The sequence below is a fragment of the Sphaerodactylus townsendi genome, linkage group LG05 (genome assembly GCF_021028975.2).
Source record: "Sphaerodactylus townsendi isolate TG3544 linkage group LG05, MPM_Stown_v2.3, whole genome shotgun sequence".
Taxonomy (NCBI): domain Eukaryota; kingdom Metazoa; phylum Chordata; class Lepidosauria; order Squamata; family Sphaerodactylidae; genus Sphaerodactylus; species Sphaerodactylus townsendi.
In genome coordinates this window covers 44,124,901-44,147,089 of record NC_059429.1, presented here as the reverse complement: position 1 = coordinate 44,147,089, position 22,189 = coordinate 44,124,901, and the positions used below count along the sequence as shown (strand labels likewise).

Sequence of the window (22,189 nt, the reverse complement as noted above, 5' to 3'; positions counted from 1 at the left end):
CAGTGTTTTTGTTGATGATAGTATAACTCAGTAACTGCTGGGGCAATTCCTCTGAAAATTCCCAGCCGCTATAGTCAGCCAGGTGAGAGTGTTTTTAGATGTTCACATACCTGAAATTTCACACCTGGCCCAGGTAAAACGCCTACACACATGAAGCTGCCTGAGTGTAACTGTCACCCTTAGAATGTTCGTGCTGCTTAGAATGTTCACTCAGGTGGCCAAATATGAGCAGTGAAAACAGTACACAGGCAGTAACTTGAGTGGAAGTGAAACACATACACACACATACACACGAGGGAGAGGGAAGGGAGGGAGAGGGAGGGTTGGCATGCAAGGGAAGAGAGGGAGGGCGAGGAAAGGGACGGAGGGGGAGGCATCCAAGGGAAGAGAAGTGAGAAAAGGGAGACAGGGTGGCATGGAAGGGAGGGGAGGCAGGGAGCCCAGCATCTTGATATGACCCACCAACCCTAGCGGAGGTAAAAGGGAAGGGAAGGAGGGGGAGGGGTGGCATGCAAGGGACAGGAGAGAGGGGCCAGGCACCCTAGATTCCCTGAATACTGCGGTTACAGTTAAGAAAACCAGGCACACATTACTCAGGAGTAAGCTCGGTACAGCAACCGTGACATACTTTGAATGGCTGCATCGCACCCCTCAGAGGGTTTCCTCAGAAGCGCCACCCATTGCCACCAACCAAGCTTACTCCCAGGTAAAGGATCATGACCAGCCATCCTAGATGTGCGGGAGGGGTGCCTTTCCATTCCCCCCCCATTAAAGGAATGCGGGTACACACATCAATGACATCGCACAGTATCAGGCTGCAATTGATTTGCTGCTACTGTTCCTTTCCCATTTCACCACAATAAGCCACAGCAATGCGTGGCCGGGCCCTGCTACTTTTTAATATAATCTTCAATTTTTATCTTTAATCTTATCAATAGATTGATATATTGATCAATCTATTTATTGATATATTGATCAATCTATTGATTGATATATTGATCAATCTATTGATAGATTGATATATCAACATAAAAAAGCAAACTATTAAAGAAAAGTCTTCTATACACTTTGCCCAAACACTGATTGTTTTTTATGATGGGAGGTGAAAGGGGCATAATGGCGGCATGTGAACTGCAAACCTGCAAAAGAATGTGAACTGTCATCAATCTATCAGTCTATGGGCTTTTCCTGGGTTGTTCTGTTTGCTTATGTATAAAACTACAAGGCTGGAGTTGTCCCAGGTTGTTGATCAAATGCAGGGGAAAATCAGGTGTCTGCCTGATTGTCTAGTCTTATTATTTTTACATTTTTTAGTGCTAGTATCAATTTATTGATCTATTGATATGGCTATTTAATTTTTTAAATCTAAAGATCTAAAAATATGCGGCCGTGGACAATAGAAATGATACAGCTAGACAAGAAGTGGGAAGTAGTCAGCAACAGGGAGGAGGACAAGGGGAACGCATACAATGCAGAGTGAGGGAGTGGGGGGTAAGACTAGGTGGGAGGGCAGAGGGCAGAGGTCTGGGGCAAATCTGTCCCACTCTGTCAGTGAAGCAAAATTAAAATCACGCTATAAGTGGATTTGCTTGCCACAGAGAGAATGAAAAGTGAAAGCGGGGATAGAGGAAATACAACTGTACAAGAAATCCTGCAGCAGCTGACATTTGTCTCCACCATGCAGCAAACACCTTGTGTATAACCGGCCATTTTTTTTCTTTCATTGTTTCATGTTTCTCTTCATAAAGGGCCCTAAGCACATTTTTATAGAAAGGCGTTACAGAAGTTTTTAAAAAACTAGAATCTTTGGGAGGGAGGGAACGTGGCTGGATTTAGCTTTCCTGCAAAACAGCATGGGGGGAAGGCAAAGGGCCATATGGTCTGTTAGAGCAGATTTTCTGAGAAGGATGGTGAGCCAACAGGAAGGAAACTGAAGAGCTATTCATGGTATGAACTCATTGTCTTAAAAAAGAAGAAAAATAAGTGTTTGGATTTATATTCCCCCTTCTCTCTTGTAAGGAGATTTACAAAGAGAAGGGCTTTCAAACTCCTTTCCCTTCCTCTCCCCACCACAGACACCTTGTGAGGTAGGTGGGGCTGCGAGAGTTCTGAACGAACTGAGGCTAGTCCAAAGTCACCCAGCAGAAATGTAAGAGTGGGGAAACAAATCTGGTTTAATATATAAGACTTTGCTGCTCAAGTGGAGTAGTAGGGAATCAAACCCGGTTCTCCTGATTAGAGTGCATCTGCTCTTAATCACTACACTACACTGAGGTGACTTTATTTTGAAGGCATATATAATGAAATAGCACAAAAAAGTTGTGTAAACACCTTCTTTATTCTTAATGCCTCATTTACTTTTTCAGACATTTAATTAGAAGAGCCATCATCCAAAATACAGCAGTTGCAGTATTTTATGTAGTTATTTACATTATTTATAATCTGCCTTTCTCACTTGGACACAAGGCAATTACAGAGTGAATCAACATACCAAGTGAATGAATGGGTTTGGTGGCCCAATTTAAGCAGTTACATAAAATATCTATTCCAACGGCAAAAAAGCTCTTTAAATAATACATCTCTGCTTTCTTCTCATCTACAGTGATAAAATTGGAAATGCATAAATAACACAGATTTGGTAATTCACTAATATACACATAATATAATAGGAATGAAAAACAGTATAACGCTTATTTCAAAACGAATATACTTTTATTTTCTTTTTATCAAAGCAAGCACTTCTAATCATGTTTACTTAGATGTAATTCCCACAAAATTCAGTGAATTGAGTCCCTGAGCACTCGGGATTTCAGCCTAAAGCAGCAGTTTCTTGGTTTAAGCAATAAGCAGGGTTGGGTTTAGGACATAATCACATAAATTAACTTACCGTATTCAGAACTGATTAGATTAATGGTAAACTCCTCAGATTTAACAGCTCTTCTTACTTCAACCTTTTTAGTCCAATTTCCAATTTTTAGCATAGCAGAATCCCTGCAAAGTATATAAAACATCTATATGGTAATATTAAATAGACATAAATTAATTTTTTAAACTTCAGCAATATTGAAAATACTCACGTAATCTTTTGCTTAAAAACCACTTGATTATCATCGTCTCCTATTATTAGAGTTACATAATGATAATCCGGAGCAGTTCTTTTGATCTGCAGCTGTTCAAAGTTGGTTAATTTGACTGACACTAAGATTTCAGCTATTGTTTCACTGTATTTTGGCAGCTGGAAGAATAAAAATGGACGTCACAAAAAGAGGTAACAGAATGTAGAATAGTTTTTCACTTGTTATGTTGCAGTATTACCAGCAGTCTTATTGATGAGCTCACTGGGTAGCTGTGCGGTACAGCATGGACACCAAGTGTTTTTTTTCCATAGACAGTGTCTCATAATATGCAGAGCTCCAGGGTGGAATCACTGATTAGATTTCCACTGCTAGAATAACATGGTCTCAATTAAATGTTCACTTCTCCACATTATTTGCAGTGTTTAGTCAGGGATCTGCAACCTGTGGCTCTCCAGATGTTCATGGACTACATGCTGGCAGAGGCTGGTGGGAATTGTAGTCCATGAACATCTGGAGAGCCACAGGTTGCAGACCCCTGATTTAGATACTCAACAAAACAAACTTGCTATTCCTGTCAGCAGGTCCATATTGGGAGAAAACTGGAGCTCCTAATCAGGAATTCCTGGCTTCCAGCTTGCTTCTAAGCTCAATTCATAGTGACCTTCAAAGTCCTGAATGGTTCAGGTCCACAGTACCTACAAGACAGTTGCCTCCCATGTCAACTTGTCCAAACCCAAAAATCAATTAATGGAGTTCTCTGCCAGGAAACTGCATTTATCTGCAAAGACTAATATTGCCACAAGCTTATGGAACTCCTTGGCCTATAAAGCTGGCAACATCTCTTCAGACCTTCCAGAAAAAAAAGGACTTCTGTTCCAGAAGGCTGTTAAATTCACTAATGCTTTCTATCTCTTTTATTGTGTTATTGCTGTGAGCTATTTTAAATTGTTCTAAACTGAGTTATTTTGGGGGCCCCAGATGGGGTCAAACAGACAATAGGATATACTTATTTGATCAATTAATAATTACATTGTGGAATTCACTGTCAGTGGAAACAGTGATGGCCACAAGCATAGATGGCTTCAAAAGGGGATTAGACACATTCATGTAGCCCATCAATGGCTACTTGCCATAAACACAAGCAGCATTGCTTTGGGTATCAGTATTGGGAAGAGGCATTAGGAGAAGGCCCTGGTGCCTATGTCCTATTCATTAGCCTTCCAGGGCAGGTGGTTGGCTGCTAAGTGAAACCATATACTGGACTAGATGGGCCAATGGTCTGATCCTACAAGGCTCTTTTCATGTCCATATCTTAAATACTTTCCATACCATTCTTTGCATGTATTGTATACTATAACCATGAGAAGAGTAGTCAAAGACAACTAAAAGACACTTCTCAGGCTTATTTTGTTATTTTATAATCAGAAAACCTTAGCTGTCTCTGCCCCTTCATACTTGGCTCTCATGATGTCCTCATAAGCCAACACATCATTAGGCTGAGTGCCTCATTCAGGAAACAACATGACTGCATTGAATACATCAGGAGAGAGAAGGTATTTTGGATCTTTTAAAATTAAACACCAGTCTTTGCAAAAGATAGGGCTGGAATCCAAAGGTGCTCTATCCTCTGCAGATGAAATGTGTCTTTTACACACAGAGGAAGTGTTTTACACTTCTAATACTGCAAAGAGATGTTAAATTAAATCCAAAGGTGTCCAGTTTTAAAGTACTATGTGAACTATTACACAAGCTGTTACACAAGGTCTTATGTAAGAATTTTCAGGAGGGTGCTGGTGACTGCTTTCAATTGTTCCATGGAAATAGTTCGTTGAGTTTTTCTATCTATAAGACTATGGGTGAAGATCAGAAAAGCAGGGAACTGGACCAAATAATTTACCTGTTCTACAGAAAGTTCATATTTTGGAAGATGAGCTATGGATTCTTTAATTTGATTTCCAAACGGAGGATGCCTGTTCAAAATCTACAGATAAGAGTTCATATTATTTCACACAGTGCTTTTATTTGCAAACATTCTAATAAAACACAGGATCAATTCATAAAAGATAGTATCAGTATGCTCATGAAATATTCATAGTTACCATTTCCCCCAAATCCATCCAAATGGCAAGTCTGTGACAATCTAATATCTTTCAATTTAGTATCTATCAGCTGGCAGCTCTAACCAAATGCCATAAATTAACTACAGCGTAACACCCCATTTCCACACTTACAAATAACAAACAACAAACAATTCAGAGGAACTTTCATATATACTAACTTTGTTTTGCTTATATGGTCTTGTAATAAAACTATGACCAGTTAAATATTAATTAAATGAATGAATAAAAACAAAGGCCACCTCCATTCACTCTGTTCTAGGATCATGCTCCAAGTCAGCTTCTCACATCTCACTACATACTCACTCCCCCCCATCCCCCAAAACTGTATGGCATAATTATTACTTTCCTTTTGTTAATCACATCAATTGCATTATTTGCCTGTAACTATAAATGAAATTCATTCTAAAAATATTTATTGTGAAAAATGCTGTAGATTTTCTCATTTTTGTTACAGGCAATTATTTTTCCTTATTACTGGACTGCCTTAGTATGGGATACATCTCTTCTGAATTTCAAGAGTCTTTACTGTACTGTTGTGTAGGCAAGAAGACATTTTTGTACATGGCTATAAAAATACACCAGTTTACACTTGCTATTTATTATACTACTATATTAGCTATATTTTTGTATGGAATCCCTAAGAATCCATGTCTTTGAAAAAGCTAACAATAAGGCAATATAATTTGACTTTCTGATACAGCTTCTAAATGCCCAGGTGACGAGGAGACTACTTATTTGAATGTCTGATATAGGAAACACTTTCAAAGTACAGAAGTACATGAGTCAATGTTATGGATTAGTACAGGGGTAGGGAACCTGCGGCTCTCCAGATGTTCAGGAACTACAATTCCCATCAGCCCCTCTGGTAGGGGCTGATGGGAATTGTAGTTCCTGAACATCTGGAGAGCCGCAGGTTCCCTACCCCTGGATTAGTACTTTCAACATGGCTATAAAATAGGTGAATTATAAAATACTTACCAGTTCAAGTTCCCTTGCATTTATATCTTCTATTTTTTTAAAAGACGTCAGGCCTGCATTCACCATTGCATTAGACAATGTCACACCTGTTCAAAATTGCACAGATAGTTTATACTTTCTTAGTAAACCACAACTGTCTTCACAAATGGAAAGCAAATATGAAATATGCACACATGTTTCTCTTAAACTAAGTATGGAGAGGCATTTCTCCAACCACTGTGAGATTTCTCTGATCTTAAATTCCATTTTCCAAAAGAAGTAAGCATGCAGAAGCTTCTCCACTGCCCTCTGGATTCTACTTCAAATGTCTGGAAAAAAAACCCCACCCCACACTGATCTCAGTGACAGAATTAACTTCATACAGGACTGCGATACTCACCAATTTTTTCCAGTTGCTTAGATACGTACAGTGAGTTTTCCCACAGTCTACATCTGAAGCACTTCGCTAAAATCAAAGAATTTAATAATACAAGGAAGTTGTTTTGACGGGAGGCCAGAAATTCAGACAACCCTGAGAAAAAGAAGATTAAACATAGAAAGTACCACTTCCAGCAAAGTTTTGTAAAAAAGATTATTATTAAATAGTTCAAAAGTAATAGTGAAATTTTACCATACATTTTGTAACTCTTATGCCATTTCTGAAAATCTTGCCTATGTCTTGTGTCAATGGGAAATCCTGTATGAGAAGGCATCCCAACTGAGCCTGAATAAGACTGGAAAAAATACTGAAATCATCAAACTATCAAAGGCAGTGGAATGCAAACTACATTGAGAATATTCAGGAGTGTGATTGAGAAAAACAAAATAAGAGTGAATACAAAAGTCATAGAATGAAGTATGTGAAGAAAGAATCCTGCAAGAATGAAATTACCAGCAATTTAATCTTGCTGAATTAAATGGTAGTAGCCAGCACTTTCACTTGTAAATGGTAAAAAAGCAAGGCAAAAGTAATCCCCTGTGCAACAGGTCACTACTGACCCATGCGGTGACACATCACCACATCTCCTAGGCAGATGGTGTTTATGGGATGCCACTGCCTTCCCCAGTCATCTATACATTATGCCCAGCAAGCTGGATATTCATTTTACTGACCTTGGAAGGGTGGAAGGTTGAGTGAGCCTTGAGTTGGCTACCTGAAACTGACTAATGTCAGGATCAAACTCAAGTTGTGAACAGAGGTTTGACTGCAGTACTGCAGCGTACCACTCCACACCAGGGGCTCATGTTATAAACAAAAACAAACAGAGAATAGGACAAAATACTTGCCAGTTCACTTTCATTTCTCTGGTTTTTATTTTTCCATCCATTGGATATCTGCATGGAAAATGTACATTTTATTTCATTTGGACAGGAAATCAGCACCCAGTACAAGTGCCAAGGAAAAATGAAGAGATTTATAAATTCAAATGTGACTAATTTCCTACATAGAAAGCACATGCTGATCACCAGTGCTCCTCATTACACATACTATTTTGATGCATTATATTTGAGTCATTCCTACTTTGCTTGAAGAGCTTCCGATCTACCAAGCAGAAGACAGCCATGTATGATGGCACATCAGGGGCTGAAATCTCATGCTCTGGCTTTCCACCTGGAACTGAATACCAATAACCCTGCAGACCACAAGATATGCCCAGTGGGCTGCCTACCACTGTGAGTCACAATCGGTGGAGGTCAGTCTTATGTGTAAGTTCTTAGAAGAAAATCCATTACAACTAGTAGAACTTTTTTTAAAAAATCAACATGGTTAAATGCCTCCAGCTGTCTGTAGTAGACGGTTAGCTGACAGTTAGTTCTGGTAAGTGCTCTAATCCACCCAAAGAGTCCTATACTCGACCACTCATCCATGCATTACATATTCTCAGAATTTTTCCAGTCCAAGGATGACTGCTTCAGAGATAGAATAAATGAAGAGATAGCAGTGCAGAAAGAAGATCAAAATGGATCATTCCAGCTGACTGTACCGCCTTTCCCAACCAATAGCGTTATAGTCAGCTAGAGGATACTGACAACATGGAAGCTCTTTTTACATCTCCTGGCTGAACTATGTCTCAGTTCTACAGAGCCTTTTCCACACAAGTTGTTTACATTGTATTCTGCTTCCAAATGTTACTTTTTTCTTTTAATTCTGTATGTTTTTTCTTCCATTTGGTTCCAGAATTTTTTTCCCTTAATTTTTCCTCCATTGTTTTCCCAAGCACTTTAACTGCAATTTTTTCAGTCTGTTTCTGAGTCAGCTTCCTTTGAGTATGTGATCATGTTGAAACAGTCTTTATTTCTCTGTGCCACCAACACCTGGCCCTTATCCACGCCCTCATGTAGTCACCCAACCTCCCCTTCTTTTTTCTTCTCCCCTCTTCCATTTTCAAAGAGTTTTTTTTAAAATATATTTTTGTCATATCATATTGGAAATGTAACATTAGGACACAAACACAAGTCAGGTCAATTGTATCAGCTTTGTCGATTTCATCTTGAATTAGCTATGCAAAGATATACTGTCCAGAGTTAGCAGTGAAATTGACAAGGGAAGTTGCTTTTGTAGAAGGAAATTGACAAGAGACTACCACAGTAACAATCATGTGTTACTGAAGGTCTAATTTGGCTGAAAAATGTGAGTTCTTTGTGTGGGGGTTGGTCTATGTTTCTGTTCCTTGAGCTAATGGCACCTGCTCCAGTAAGTTTGTTAACTTTTGGCTCCCATTTTGTGCAAAGATCTGGCTTTTATCCACACCCCACATAGTTGCCCAACCTCCCCTTCAGTAATTTTCTCCCCCTCTATTTTAAAAGGATTTTTTTCCTTTTTGTCATATCAAGCTAGCAATGTAACATTGAGACAGAGAAACAAGTTGGCATGGTCGATTGGATCAGTTTTGTCAATTTCACATAGACCTTGCGATTTTAACATTGGGATGGAAATGCAAGCTAACATGATCAACTGGATCAACTTTGTGATCTTAATGTTGAGGTGGAAATTCAAGCTAGCATGATCGATTGGATCAGCTTTGTCAATTTCACATAGAATTTGTAATCTTAGTCTTCAGGCAGAAATACAAACTAGCACAGTTGATTGGATCTACTTTGTCAATTTTGACATCAAACTCTGACGTAAAGTTAGGACAAAGAACAATTCTGAAGCTGGGGGCAATTGAAAAGAGTATTAGGAGTAATCAGTGCATATAATTGTGAAAAGAGTACTAGAACTAATCAATGCATGTAATTGGGGACTGCTGCAATATCAATTGCACATTACTGCAGATCAAAAAATGTGGTTCTTTGAGGGATTTGGGTGAGATACATATTTCTGCTTCTTCATGTAATGATGCCTGCTCCAGGAGTTGAACTGTCTTCCATTTTGGGGTAGTTCTCAATAGTTGAAATGGAAGTTGAAATATTTTTGAATTGCTGCTTTAAAATGTAATTATGCAGTAATACTAGAGTGCCTGTACAAAAGAAAAAATGGGGAAAGGTTGTTCTTCTGTGTCATGAATGATATCCCACCACCATAAAAAATAATACGTTTTCAGCAGTAACATGTGGAATAAATGCAACTGAAGAGACAAGGGGGAACAGCCGCCCCCAACAACCATGGGTGGGGAAGGTGTAAGGAATAATTTCACAGAAAACGTTTCTGAGGCAAAAGGTGTAACCACTGGTAATCTGTGCATGTCGAAAAGGTCTAAGTCAGTGCATTATAACAGAGCTTCTACAAAATTCCTAAATAAACGATAAGCATGTGTAATTGTATGAAGGACAGCAACAGCCTATAATTAATATTACTATAACTAATATAATTAATATTAATATTTTATTTTGAAATAATCTGTTATATAATTTTGTACCTTATGCTTATCTTGTTCTTGTCTCTGTTCAAAGTATTCAGTATTTTTTTCTCATTTGTTCTTAATTTGATGTCTGAAAACTCATTACAACTGGATACCATTGTAATCTGCAATGATTTGTTTCATTAGCTTTAAATTATTCCATCTTGCCTTTTTCAAAATGTTTTAATACTATTTTAAACACTTATTATCAAGCCGCTTAGATGTAGCTGTTTATAAAATGTGTGATGCTTCCATTCTGGTTGATCCAACAGTAAGAGAATAGCAGCACTTTCTACATTACTCTATTGGGTGGGAGGGGCAGCTAAGCAGGAGATCAAAATGTTCAGTAGAAATTATAAATATTAGAGATTCAAATAAGACAGCTCTTTTTCAGAACACATTATATTTATCCAGAATTTTATCCAGAATTTTAAAACTCAAAATGTCATGAAAACTTAAAGAGGTAGGAGACATGTGGGTCACACAAAATTAAAAGATCCTTACCAGGGGTGAAGGACCGTTTAATATTAGGGATACATTATCGTCCCCCTGACCAAAGTGCACAAGAGGATTCTGAGATGGAAAAAGAAATTAGAGAGGCCAACAAAAGCAAAAATGTTGTGGTAATGGGTGATTTTAACTATCCCCATATAAACTGGAAAAATGCATGTTCAGGTCATAGTAAGGAGAGAGCATTCCTGGATATGCTAAATGACTGTGGCTTAGAGCAGATGGTTGTGGAACCAACCAGGGGAGAGGTGATCCTAGATCAGGGGTAGGGAACCTTTAACACTCAAAGAGCCATTTGGACCCGTTTTCTATGGGAAAAGAAAACACTTGGAGCCGCAAATAATTTTTGACATTTAAAATAAAGATAACACTGTATATATTGGGGTTTTTTTAACCTTTTACTCCACTCATTCTGAGAAGCACAAGGATGCACCCGCCCTGCTGCCTGCAGGGCAGGCAAGGATGGGGCCAGCGGCTCGGCCTTGCTGGCCCCCATGAAAGCGCCCACCCTGCTCCAACGGGGCGGGAGAGGGGAAGCCCGTGGCGTGGCCCAGCCGGCCGAGGGCAATTGGTGCGCCCGCCCTGCTGCCTGCAGGGCGAGCAAGGATGAAGCCGGCGGCTCGGCTCGTGGAGCCGCAGTGCAAGGGCAGAAGAGCCGCATGCGGCTCTCGAGCCGCAGGTTCCCTACCTCTGTCCTAGATCTAATTCTATGTGGGACCCAGGACCTGGTGCAGGAAGTCAGTGTTGTTGAGCAGATAGGGAACAGCGACCACAATGCTGTCAGATTCAGTATCTTTGCATGCGAACAAGTGACAACTACTAATGTAGTTACATTCGCCTTCAGAAAGGGAAATTTCTCAAAGATGAGGGGGATAGTGCGCAGGAAGCTGAAAGGGAAAATCAAGAGAGTCAAAACTGTCCAAGATGCTCGGAGGTTATTTAAAAACACAGTCTTAAAAGCTCAGCTGCAATGTGTTCCGCAGGTTAGGAAAGGCAGCGCCCAGTCCAAAAGAAAGCCACCATGGTTAACAAGAGAGGCTGAGGAAATTATCAGAAAAAAGAAAATGTCTTTTAGAAAATGGAAGTCCAGTTTGACTGATGAAGAATATGATAGGGAACACAAATGGTGGCAAAAGAGAAGCAAGTTAGCTGTAAGGGAGGCAAAAAAGGATTATGAGGAACGCATGGCTGCGAACATCAAGACCAGCAACAAACAGTTCTTCAAGTATATCAAAAGTAGAAAACCAACTAGGGAAGTGGTAGGCCTGTTAGATGACAAAGGAACAAAGGGTGTGCTAAAAGATGACAGGGAGATTGCAGAGAAGCTGAATGAATTCTTTGCAAGAGGAGGTGAGGAAAATTCCTGCACCTGAACCATGCTTCTTAGGAGGTGAATCCAAGGAACTAGCGAAGATAGTGGTAGACAAGGAAGAAGTTCTGGCAGCCATTGATAAACTAAATGCTACCAAATCCCCTGGCCCAGATTGCATTCACCCAAGAGTTCTTAAAGAGTTCAAGCATGAAATTGCTGATCTTCTCACTTTAACATGCAACTTATCCCTGAAATCAGGCTCCATCCCTGAAGACTAGAAGATGGCCAATATCACACCAATCTTTAAAAAAGGATCTAGGGGGGACCCGGGAAATTACAGGCCAGTCAGTTTGATATCTGTTCCTGGTAAATTAGTAGAATCTAACATTAAAGATAAAATTATTAGACATGTAGAAAAGCAAGACCTGCTGAGAAAGAGTCAGCATGGCTTTTGCAAAGGCAAATCCTGTCTTACAAACTTACTAGAGTTCTTTGAGGGTGTAAACAGGCATGTAGCTAAGGGGGAACCAGTGGATATTGTCTACTTTGATTTCTAATAGGCTTTTGATAAAGTTCCTCACCAGAGACTATTGAGAAAACTCAGCAATCAAGGAATAAAAGGGGAAGTCCTCCTATGGATTAAAAACTGGTTGAGAAACAGGAAAGCAAAGAGTGGGTGTAAATGGGAAATTCTCACAATGGAGAGATGTAGGGAGTGGTGTCCCCCAAGGATCCATTTTGGGACCAGTGCTCTTTAACCTATTCATAAATGACCTGGAAGTAGGGGTGGGTAGCGTGGTGGCCAAATTTGCACACGATACCAAATTATGTAGGGTGGTGAGAACCGCAAAGGATAGCGAAGAGCTCCAAGCGGACCTTGATAAATTAGGTGAGTGGGCTAAGAAATTCAATGTAACAAAATGTACAGTGATGCACATACGGGCAAAAAATCCAAACTTCACATACACGCTACAGTGGTCAGTGCTATCAGTCACAGACCAGGAAAGGGATTTGGGCATCTTAGTTGATAGTTCCATGGGAATGTCAACTCAATGCATGGCAGCTGTGAAAAAGGCAAACTCTATGCTGGGGATCATTAGGAAAGGAATTGATAATAAAACTGCAAAGATTGTCATGCCCCATATAAGGCCGTGGTGCGACTGCACTTGGAGTACTGTGTTCAGTTCTGGTCGCCACATCTCAAAAAGGATATTGAAGAGATAGAAAAAGGGCAGAGAAGGGCAACGAGGATGATTGAGGGACTGGAACACCTTCCTTATGAGGAGAGGCTGCAGCGTTTGGGACTCTTTAGTTTGGAGAGGAGAGGCGTGGCTGAGGGGGGATATGATTGAAGTCTATAAAATTATGCATGGGGTAGAAAATGTTGACAGAGAGAAATTTTTCTCTCTTTCTCACAATACTAGAACCAGGGGGCATCCATTGAAAATGCTGGGGGGAAGAATTAGGACTAATAAAAGGAAACACTTCTTCATGCAACATATGATTGGTGTTTGGATTATGCTGCCATAGGAGGTGGTGATGGCCACTAACCTGGATAGCTTTAAAAGGGGCTTGGACAGATTTATGGAGGAGAAGTTGATTTATGGCTACCAATCTTGATCCTCTTTGATCTGAGATTGCAAATGCCTTAACAGTCCAGGTGCTCGGGAGCAACAGCCGCAGAAGGCCATTGCTTTCACATCCTGCATGTGAGCTCCCAAAGGCACCTGGTGGGCCACTGCGAGTAGCAGAGAGCTGGACTAGATGGACTCTGGTCTGATCCAGCTGGCTTGTTCTTATGTTCTTATCCTTTAATGATAAGAACATAAGAACTAGCCTGCTGGATCAGACCAGAGTCCATCTAGTCCAGCACTCTGCTATCAGATGCCTCTCTCAATGTTTCCCAAAGGTCTAATGTCTCAGGAGCAGCTTTTTAAGTGTTGCAGTGTTCTGCAGGAAATGGAGAGGGAGAAAGATCAATTTTATAAGCAGAGCTCTCATTGCAGTTATCTAGATCCAACTAAAAACGTTTTGTAAAACATGCTTCGCCCCTGCCATGTCTAGCATATGAGGAATCAAGTGATTGATCAGTGGCATGACTAAAAATGTAGCAGTATACACTAATGCTGTGTTCAGGAAGTAAAGAAAAAGTGGAATGGACCAGGAATATGACAAATAGCACGCTTACCAGAATTATTATTATAGTAGGTTTTAAGGGGCTTTTAAAGGGAAATGTTATGATATTTGGGTAAGGGAGTTCCATCCATTTGACAAATATATAAAATATATAAAGTGACTAATATTGTACATAACTCTCATTATGGGTTTATAAACCTTTTACAACTCACAAATCTATCAAAGAAATTATAAATTCAGTCAATTGAATAATAAAATTACCAGTTCAGATAATGTCTCTGTTCCCTTAATCATGAAACACTTTTTCAAGGTTTCAAAAGCAATATAATACCAAGCCATTAGTCTCCCCGTTTCTACAGAAAAAAAAACAGTTAGCTCTTTGCAGTGAGAGAAGTAAACAAAGCATCCATTTTCTATATTATATACATGTTATCACAGACTTCATAGTGTTTTAGTTGCTCCCATTTTCAGAGGGAGCACATCACAAACACCATTACCAACAGAACCACTATGGTTTGCTTATTAGCTGGAGGTCTGACAACAGAATTTTCAATATTTTCAAGGGGGAAATCCTGGCAACATTTACTACTATGCCATTACTCAAGTGGTACATGCAGTGCCAAGGAGAGTTATAGCTTCTAAGTTTTCTGAAGTCAATAGGGTATAACTACGCTTCAAAATCCAGCATATGGGAGTGTTCCATCCTTCTTGCTTAGAATTATTTTATTGTCGAAGGCTTTCACGGCCGGAATCACTGGGGGAATCAGATCCTCTGAAGATGGAATCAGATCCTCTGAAGATGCCAGCCACAGATGGAGGCAAAACGTCAGGAGAGAATGCTGCTAGAACACGGCCATACAGCCCGGAAACCACACAGCACCTTAGTACTATTTATTTGCTTTGTTACTTTATTTACACCTCACTTTTCTTCCCAATGGGGACTCAAAGTGGGTTACAACCTTCTCACCTTCTCCATTTTATTCTCATAGCACTGTGAGGCAGTCACTCAAGTAAGTGTCCAAAGTGGTACAGAATACTCCCACTCTGCACTTGGGGTGACATAGATATTTGCATTTGCATTGGTCATGATCATCTTTGTTTAGATCCAAAAGACCAATTAAGTAGTTTTTAGGTATCTCATGCTTTGTTTTCTTGTACAGTAGTTGAATCTTTGACTGAACTCCATCATTCTCAGCAGAGCATTAAACATCTACAGGGCAATTCTACAGTGAAGTAATGTTGCACTCTAGTTTTTAGCATGTTTTCTTCATCATCAAATCTCAATTTCTTATGTCTCTGATCTGAACCTGTTTTTTGCATTTCCCATTGTTTCCCACACATTTCCCACACTTACAATAGAAACATATTTTCAAGAGACTGTGCTCAGCTGACTACAGCGGGACAAGGGAAAGAATTCCCTTAATATGAAAGGTCGAAGCCATTAGGGTGACAAGGACTTATTCGGAAAACATTCTAAACCTTCCAAATTAAACTCCTCTTTGTAATAAGTAGTTTATAAAATAAATATTACCTGTTGGCTTGAAATAAAGTTCTTCATCCATCTTGATTAGATCAAATGATGATAAATCATTCAAATTCTTCAAACATAATTCTGTTCAAGTTCAAATCATAATTGGATAGTATATCCAGGTAAAATAAATTGCATTTAGTAGTCATGAAACAGCATAAAAAAACACACAGAGAAGCTTTAAACTGTATTGATAAAACAGTCCAGAAGCAGACATTTTTTTAAAAAAACCTCAATTAAAAGCATGTTTTGGACTGGCACCTAACAGAAGTATCGAAGATGCCAGATGAACCCCAGAGGGAGTGCATTCGACAGGTGAGGTGCCACCACTGAAAAAAACCAGCCTCTGATTGCCAGCCTCCTCACTTCTGCAGGTGTGAGCACAGGTGGCAATCTGCAGGTGGCAATCAGAGAACTGGAAGAAAAGAATTTTAACTGATGGGCCTGATAATACAGAGACTGTCCTAAAGAGGCAATCTGGCTAAATAGAATAGGAGATGCTTACATTGTCACCCTAAATATAGTTACATCTACAGGGCAATTCTACAGTGAAGTAATGTTGCACTCTAGTTTTTAGCATGTTTTCTCCAGCATCAAATCTCAATTTCTTATGTCTCTGATCTGAACCTGTTTTTGCATTTCCCATTGTTTCCCACACATTTCCCACACTTACACACTTACACCATTCAAAGCCCATTGACTTTGATGGACTTAGAAGGGCATAATTGCTCAGGACTGTACTGTTAAATACTTATGTAACTCCTCTTTGATACGAAGAAGCTTAATTTTGTTCAGATAAACTAGCAAACAATTCAGTAACTTTAGCTGATAACTCAAGCTGTAGTAACTTAAACTCTAGTTCATATCTTCATTAGTTCATTCTACAGTTTTATTAACATGCTGAAGTCTTCACATGGTGAAGACCCTCTCTGAGGTTTTTTTGTTCTGTTTTTCTGAGAAAAAAGGTTATTGGATTCTGATTTGTGATGGAATGTCTGTAGGCAGCAGATTGTGTCCTGTTTAAAACGCATTACATTTTATGTTTTCAAGTAATGCAAAAAGTAATGCAAAAAGCACCTAACCTTGTAATTTTGCTTCAATACCAGTTCTGTCCAATCCAACTGAAAAACCTTAATGGAAAAAAAAATCAATTTGATTATGAGAACAGGCCATAGTTGATTCACTGTACAAACACAAGCAAAATCTTGGATAAAATGATAATCTAACTTCAACAGATCTTTATAATGATAATATTTGGAGAATTATTTGCTATAAAAAGGTGAACAAATATTTGTGAATATATATTTCAGACCTGATCAAAAATCCAAGATATGAGATGAGATGAGCAGTTACTGTAAACATGTGCAGACATCTTGATCAAGTCAAAGCATAAAATCCCTAATTTAACCAACAAAATTTCCACCTTCTTCAGCTTTCCAGGTACAGATTAATTTCATATGGTTAAAATCATGTAAACACTTTCCCAAGAGCTCAGTTCTCCAGCAAATGCATGTTACATCCACATAATTCAAGTCTCTGTTACCAGAGAGCTAAGCTCAGGATGAAGCAATCCAACAAACAGAATAGGTGACTGGTGCACCAGCAAAACAGCCAGCCTCTCAGGGAAGTCCCAACAAAGGCCTAAACTCTCCAAATCAACAGAACTGGGAACGTCCTGAAGGAGATGGAATCTTGGACAAGCATCGCCACGCCACTCCCCCAACTCTGTGTCCCAAGTTGATGGACAAATGTGAAACCGTCCCGGGTGAGATTATTGAGGGCAACTGTCTCCCCCTCCCTCACCCAGGTTTTAGTAATGCATATGAGGTCCGCAGCCTGATGGTCAATATAATCCCAAAGAACGGCAGATTTATTAACGGACCTCGCATTAATCAACATCAACCTTGGAGCAGAGTTAAAAGACTCCACCACACACCCTGGATCTCTCGGGATAGGCTTCAGGTCAGACAAGGAGCGAGCATACCCACATCTCACTCGATGTCTATATATAACTAGAGAAGTACTAAATCAACAAAGTTCAAACATAGAACAACGAATAAACAGGAGGCCTGGCAAAAATGAGAAAATGATTATTTGGGAGGGAAGATGTCCTCCTATACTCAGAGGAGAAGGATCTTTCATGGATAAGTACCAGTGGCAGTTTTCCCTCTGAGCTGGAGGACATTTTGGGACCTTCCATAGCAGTGTCCCTATATAATTGGTGGCCATCTTTTTCAAGGTCCTCCACATTTTGAAGTACTCTTCGCCTGAAGGCCGCATTTGCTGAATAATATGTATTAATTTTACAGTGCCCAACAAAAGTTCATATAAAATATCGTTGGGGTAGGATAGATTATGTTTGGGTAACTGTAAATGTGGGTCATTTGTTACATGTTAATATTTGTTGATGTCTTATGTGTTTCAATGGTTTCATGTATGTTTTATGTTCAATGTGTTTTTTAAAGAAGGAAATTAATAAAAAGTATTATGAAAAAAAAAAGTTCATATAAAATACAACGTGGCTGCTTTATATATTTCTTTGGTCAATGTGTTTTTTGCAAGGGCTATGTTGGTAGCAGCACTCTGAATTGAATGAGCAGTAATTCTGACAGGCACTGCTAATTTTTTAACCATTATAAGCTTCTTCTATGCACTCTTAGAGACACTTGCTGATGGTCCAGCTGGAAAGCTCTGGCTCTCTATTACGATTGGAAATAGAGATAAAAAGAGACTTTCTAATGATTTTTTAATGTTTTGAGTTCTCAATATGTTTTGAGTTCTCAACATGCCTTTGGGGCTGTCTTAGCATTCAGAGTGTGTCAGTAGATTTCCTTAGGATGTTTTGACTCTGGACAGAAGGACAAAAGATAAATCTCCTGTTGTCTGTGGAACTGTGTATTCATCTTCAGAATAAAGGTAGGATCAGTCCATAGCACGACTTTATCATTATGAAAAATACACGGTGGTTTCACAGCTAGAGTGCTTAATTCTGAAACCCATCTGGCTGACATCACCACAATCAAAAATACAGTCTTCATATGGAGATGTTTTAAGGAAATGTCTATGCTCAAAGGAGCCTTGGTCAAGGCAGAGAGAACTCCATGTGGGGAAGAAGTGAATTTGTGACCTGTCCATTATCACGGCCCCTCTTAGAACCTATGAATATGCGAATGATGTGAGAAAGACTACCCTTCTACTCTAGGAACCACAGAAGCTATGGACACTATCTGTCATTTTAAGGTGGCAGATCTTAGACCCATACAGATGCTATTCTGCAGAAATCCTAGGATATTTTTGACTCCTGGCTTCAACAGGTCGACTTCCTTTCTTCAACTCCACCTCCTAAATGACTTCCATGCAACATTATAACTTTTACTGAAGGAATCTATTCTGAAGGCTAGAGCCATGAGAGAAGATGATCTGCTACTGTAGCTTTCATCTTATTCTTTATCTTTTGCACCTTGCGTGGGGTGACAAAAAATCTGTTGGTTGTTGTGTCGGTCAGAATCACCAGCTACTGCAATGAAACCAAAGAGCTCTTTTTCCTGTTTACCAGGAAACCATGGTGTTCCAGGTAATAAATAGTATTTTAGTCTGAAAAGGCTTGTTGACACGACCTTGTCCAGATAAAGATATCATCTAAATATGGCTTTAAACTCACTCCTTGCTCCCTCAAAGGAACAATCAAGTTGACTAGGAGCTTTGAGAAAACTCTGGGAGCGGTACATAGGCCAAACGGCAGAACCTGGGACTGAAAATGCTCTTTTCCTATGCAAAATCAGAGGAAATGCCGGTGGCCTAGAAAAATTAGTTTGTGTAAATATGCCTTGGTTAAATTAACTGATGTTACGAACTTCCTCAGTGGAGTCTAGGATCAAGGTAGCTATCTGGGGAAATGCCAACTGAATTCTTCCTCTGAGCTCTCCACAAGGAGAGCTTCCACATCCTCCTCAGATAAGAAGCCACCATCCTTTGTAGCCTTCTCAGTTTGATCCGTTTCCTAGCTCTCTCGCTAATGGAGCACTGCTCTTGTAAAAAAACACTAGCAATTGCCTCAGCTGCATTAAACAAGCCACAAGAGCTGTCTCCCATTTGCCTCAGAGGAAAAGTGAAGAGTGAAGAGGAAAGGGGGAGGGGTATCAGAAAGATCATTAAAATAAAGGCGGAATCAGTAGATATAGTAGATAATAATGAGGTGAAAGCTTTAGCAAAATTGATACAATTAGAAAGTAAGAGAAAACACAGGAAACTGTTTGAGCCTGCTTCCCTGATTGGATGGTGAGGAAACACTCAACATGTCCTCCAGCTCAGAGGGAGAACTAATTTTGCAATTCAGGGTGCCTTTTGTGCTTTACTGAAGCCGGCTCAAGGAATGCAGCTTTCAGGACAATTATACTTTCCTTCAACAACAGCTATTTTTCCATATCTCCCTCCACCCAACAATGATTTAACTTGCAATTTTTGTCCATTTCTCATTATAACGCCTTTACATACGTTTGGTTTCTTCGGGTCAAGCATACATTGCCTTTGGATCAGATTGCTCATGTGTTCCCCCTCTTTAGAACTGACCACACTGTAGATCAGAGAAGCCCCATGGTTTCCAGGAGGAGGTAAAGAGTGATTTTTCCCCTGCCTGCGCAAGGAAAGCGGAGCACAGCAGTATGCATTTTGCTACCATCAGCTTTTCCACTCCTCCTCACTTTCCCCTCCCCGTGAATTAGCAGTTCCACCAGCATTTCCAGGGGATCAATAGGGCTCCTTTTTATTTTGTTTTTAAAATTTAAGAACTTGCAATCTATTCCAGGAGTGATAGATCAAAGGGTCAGCTGTCTTTTAAAAGAAAAATTAAGGAACAGGCAGCAAACAATCACCTAAACCTGGAAGCAGAGGAAGCAGGAGGCAAGCAAATTGGCGGCTAGGCTTGAGGGAAACATTGAGGTACCTCCACACGTGGAAATGAAAAAACACAGGTGTGTGAAAAACCATAAGTGCACAAAGGGTCATTTAAGGAAGCAAAAAAAAAAGAATTTAAACATTTGACATTATTATTTCTCTTTCTATTCCATTGGCTTTGACATACGTGTAATTCTGAAGAATATATTATTGTTTTGAACATTTCCCATTTATTTTATAATAGTTTTATACTCATCTTATGGCATCAAAGCCAGTGCAGAAGAAGAAGACGAAAAGTGTTACATGTCCTAACTTATGATTTAAGGGCATTTCAACAAACTATCTATTCCGTTTACCACTTTTCCTCTTTATTTCACAGCTCTGAAAAGCAGCTGTTCAGTGTTCAGAGAGATCCCACTGTGCTGAACAGAATGGCTTACGCTGCAAGTGCTGACAGCAATTGGGATCAGTGCAGGAGAAAAGCTGCCTTTAGGGGAAAAATAGATCTGTTTTCACTCAATATGAAATGCTTTTCTGAATTTTAATGTTTTCATCTGAACCTCTTTAAAAGAAGTCTATTAAACATAAAACTTCAGAAAACCTACCAGGTATTCAATAAAGGTGATCTGTATTTCCTTCAAAAGTAGTCTTACAACTTAATACTGTGTACTGGATACGATAGCGTAACAGTTCCACCTTTCAGTGTGCTTCTGTTACTTCTACATTATAGCATCCTGTAAAAACCCTGATCATAAAGAACACTACTTTAAAATAGCACAATCAAAATTCTGTGCCCTAGAAGAGGGTGCAGGGAATTCAGATGCAAATTTCTAGAGAAGAGGCCATTTTTCACCCTTCAAAAAACTGATGTTTTATGTTACTTTTTCAGTTCAGGATCTGGTAATATTCAGCATGCCTACTATCAGTCATTAGCTATCAGGTACTTGATATATTTATTTATTTATTTATTTATTTATTTATTTATTTATTTATTTATAATTGGTTTTATATACCGCCCCTCCCCCGAAGGGCTCTATATAACTCTATTACTTGGCCCCAGAAAGTCATTTTACTGAGCAGGTTACAATATGTGATAAGTATACAATATATAGTTCAGTCATGGCATATTTGGCAAGTCTCTTCTCAATATGTGCAGTTAGATCCTAAAAGTACCCACTCAAGAAGGCTGATTTCATATAAAATGTAAACCTATTCAGAATTACTCCAAGTCTACCGACGAATTTAGACTGAAGTAAATACAGCCTTGCACTTAACTGCAACTGTAATTCATTGAGTGGATTCCTGTGCAGGCACACATACCTCCCTCCAACCCCACGATGGGCTGCCCTTTGTGTTGCTTGCTTTCTATAGCTTTAGCCATGGTGGTGGTGGAAGGAATGAGGGAAAGTGCACTCCCCCTCTCATCAGGTGACCTTAGGCGGGAAGGTTTCCTGCCTTTAGTGCTGGGGGGTGGGAATGAATGCATTTCTAGTCAGCTAGTTAGCATCTAAAAGCTTTCTATTCTACCATGGCTGGCCTGCACACATGCACAGACCCAATGTGGACTCACGAAGAACTGCACAGTGAACTCATGAAGAACCTTATTCCTGTTAACAACTTTAGGATCTTCTTGTCAGAGCTGGAACGGGAGGTCTGAGTGATACATTCCAGTCCTACTGCTCCAACCGTGTTAAAGAATTTCCCTGATGCTCCTCTACCGTCTATTCTGGCAGTGTTTTAGCCATTTATCAGCTTCTGCAATTTACCCCCAGAAGAAGAAGCAATCACAGCATTCATATATGTTGCTGTTCAGT

At 39.6% G+C, this 22,189-nt stretch overlaps 1 protein-coding gene across 1 annotated transcript in view; it reads right to left on the bottom strand.

Annotated features, from left to right (window-relative positions):
* Positions 1-22,189, bottom strand: part of HFM1 (helicase for meiosis 1) — a 156,253-nt gene that overhangs the window by 91,331 nt on the left and 42,733 nt on the right. The window contains exons 18-28 of the mRNA XM_048497840.1: positions 16,565-16,612; positions 15,486-15,566; positions 14,216-14,307; positions 10,015-10,121; positions 7,442-7,489; positions 6,791-6,888; positions 6,555-6,686; positions 6,176-6,261; positions 4,975-5,058; positions 3,078-3,235; positions 2,888-2,991 (exon numbers count right to left, since the gene is read on the bottom strand). Coding sequence (XP_048353797.1) covers positions 2,888-2,991; positions 3,078-3,235; positions 4,975-5,058; positions 6,176-6,261; positions 6,555-6,686; positions 6,791-6,888; positions 7,442-7,489; positions 10,015-10,121; positions 14,216-14,307; positions 15,486-15,566; positions 16,565-16,612 — 1,038 coding nt within the window. The remainder of the gene's footprint in view (positions 1-2,887; positions 2,992-3,077; positions 3,236-4,974; positions 5,059-6,175; positions 6,262-6,554; positions 6,687-6,790; positions 6,889-7,441; positions 7,490-10,014; positions 10,122-14,215; positions 14,308-15,485; positions 15,567-16,564; positions 16,613-22,189) is intronic.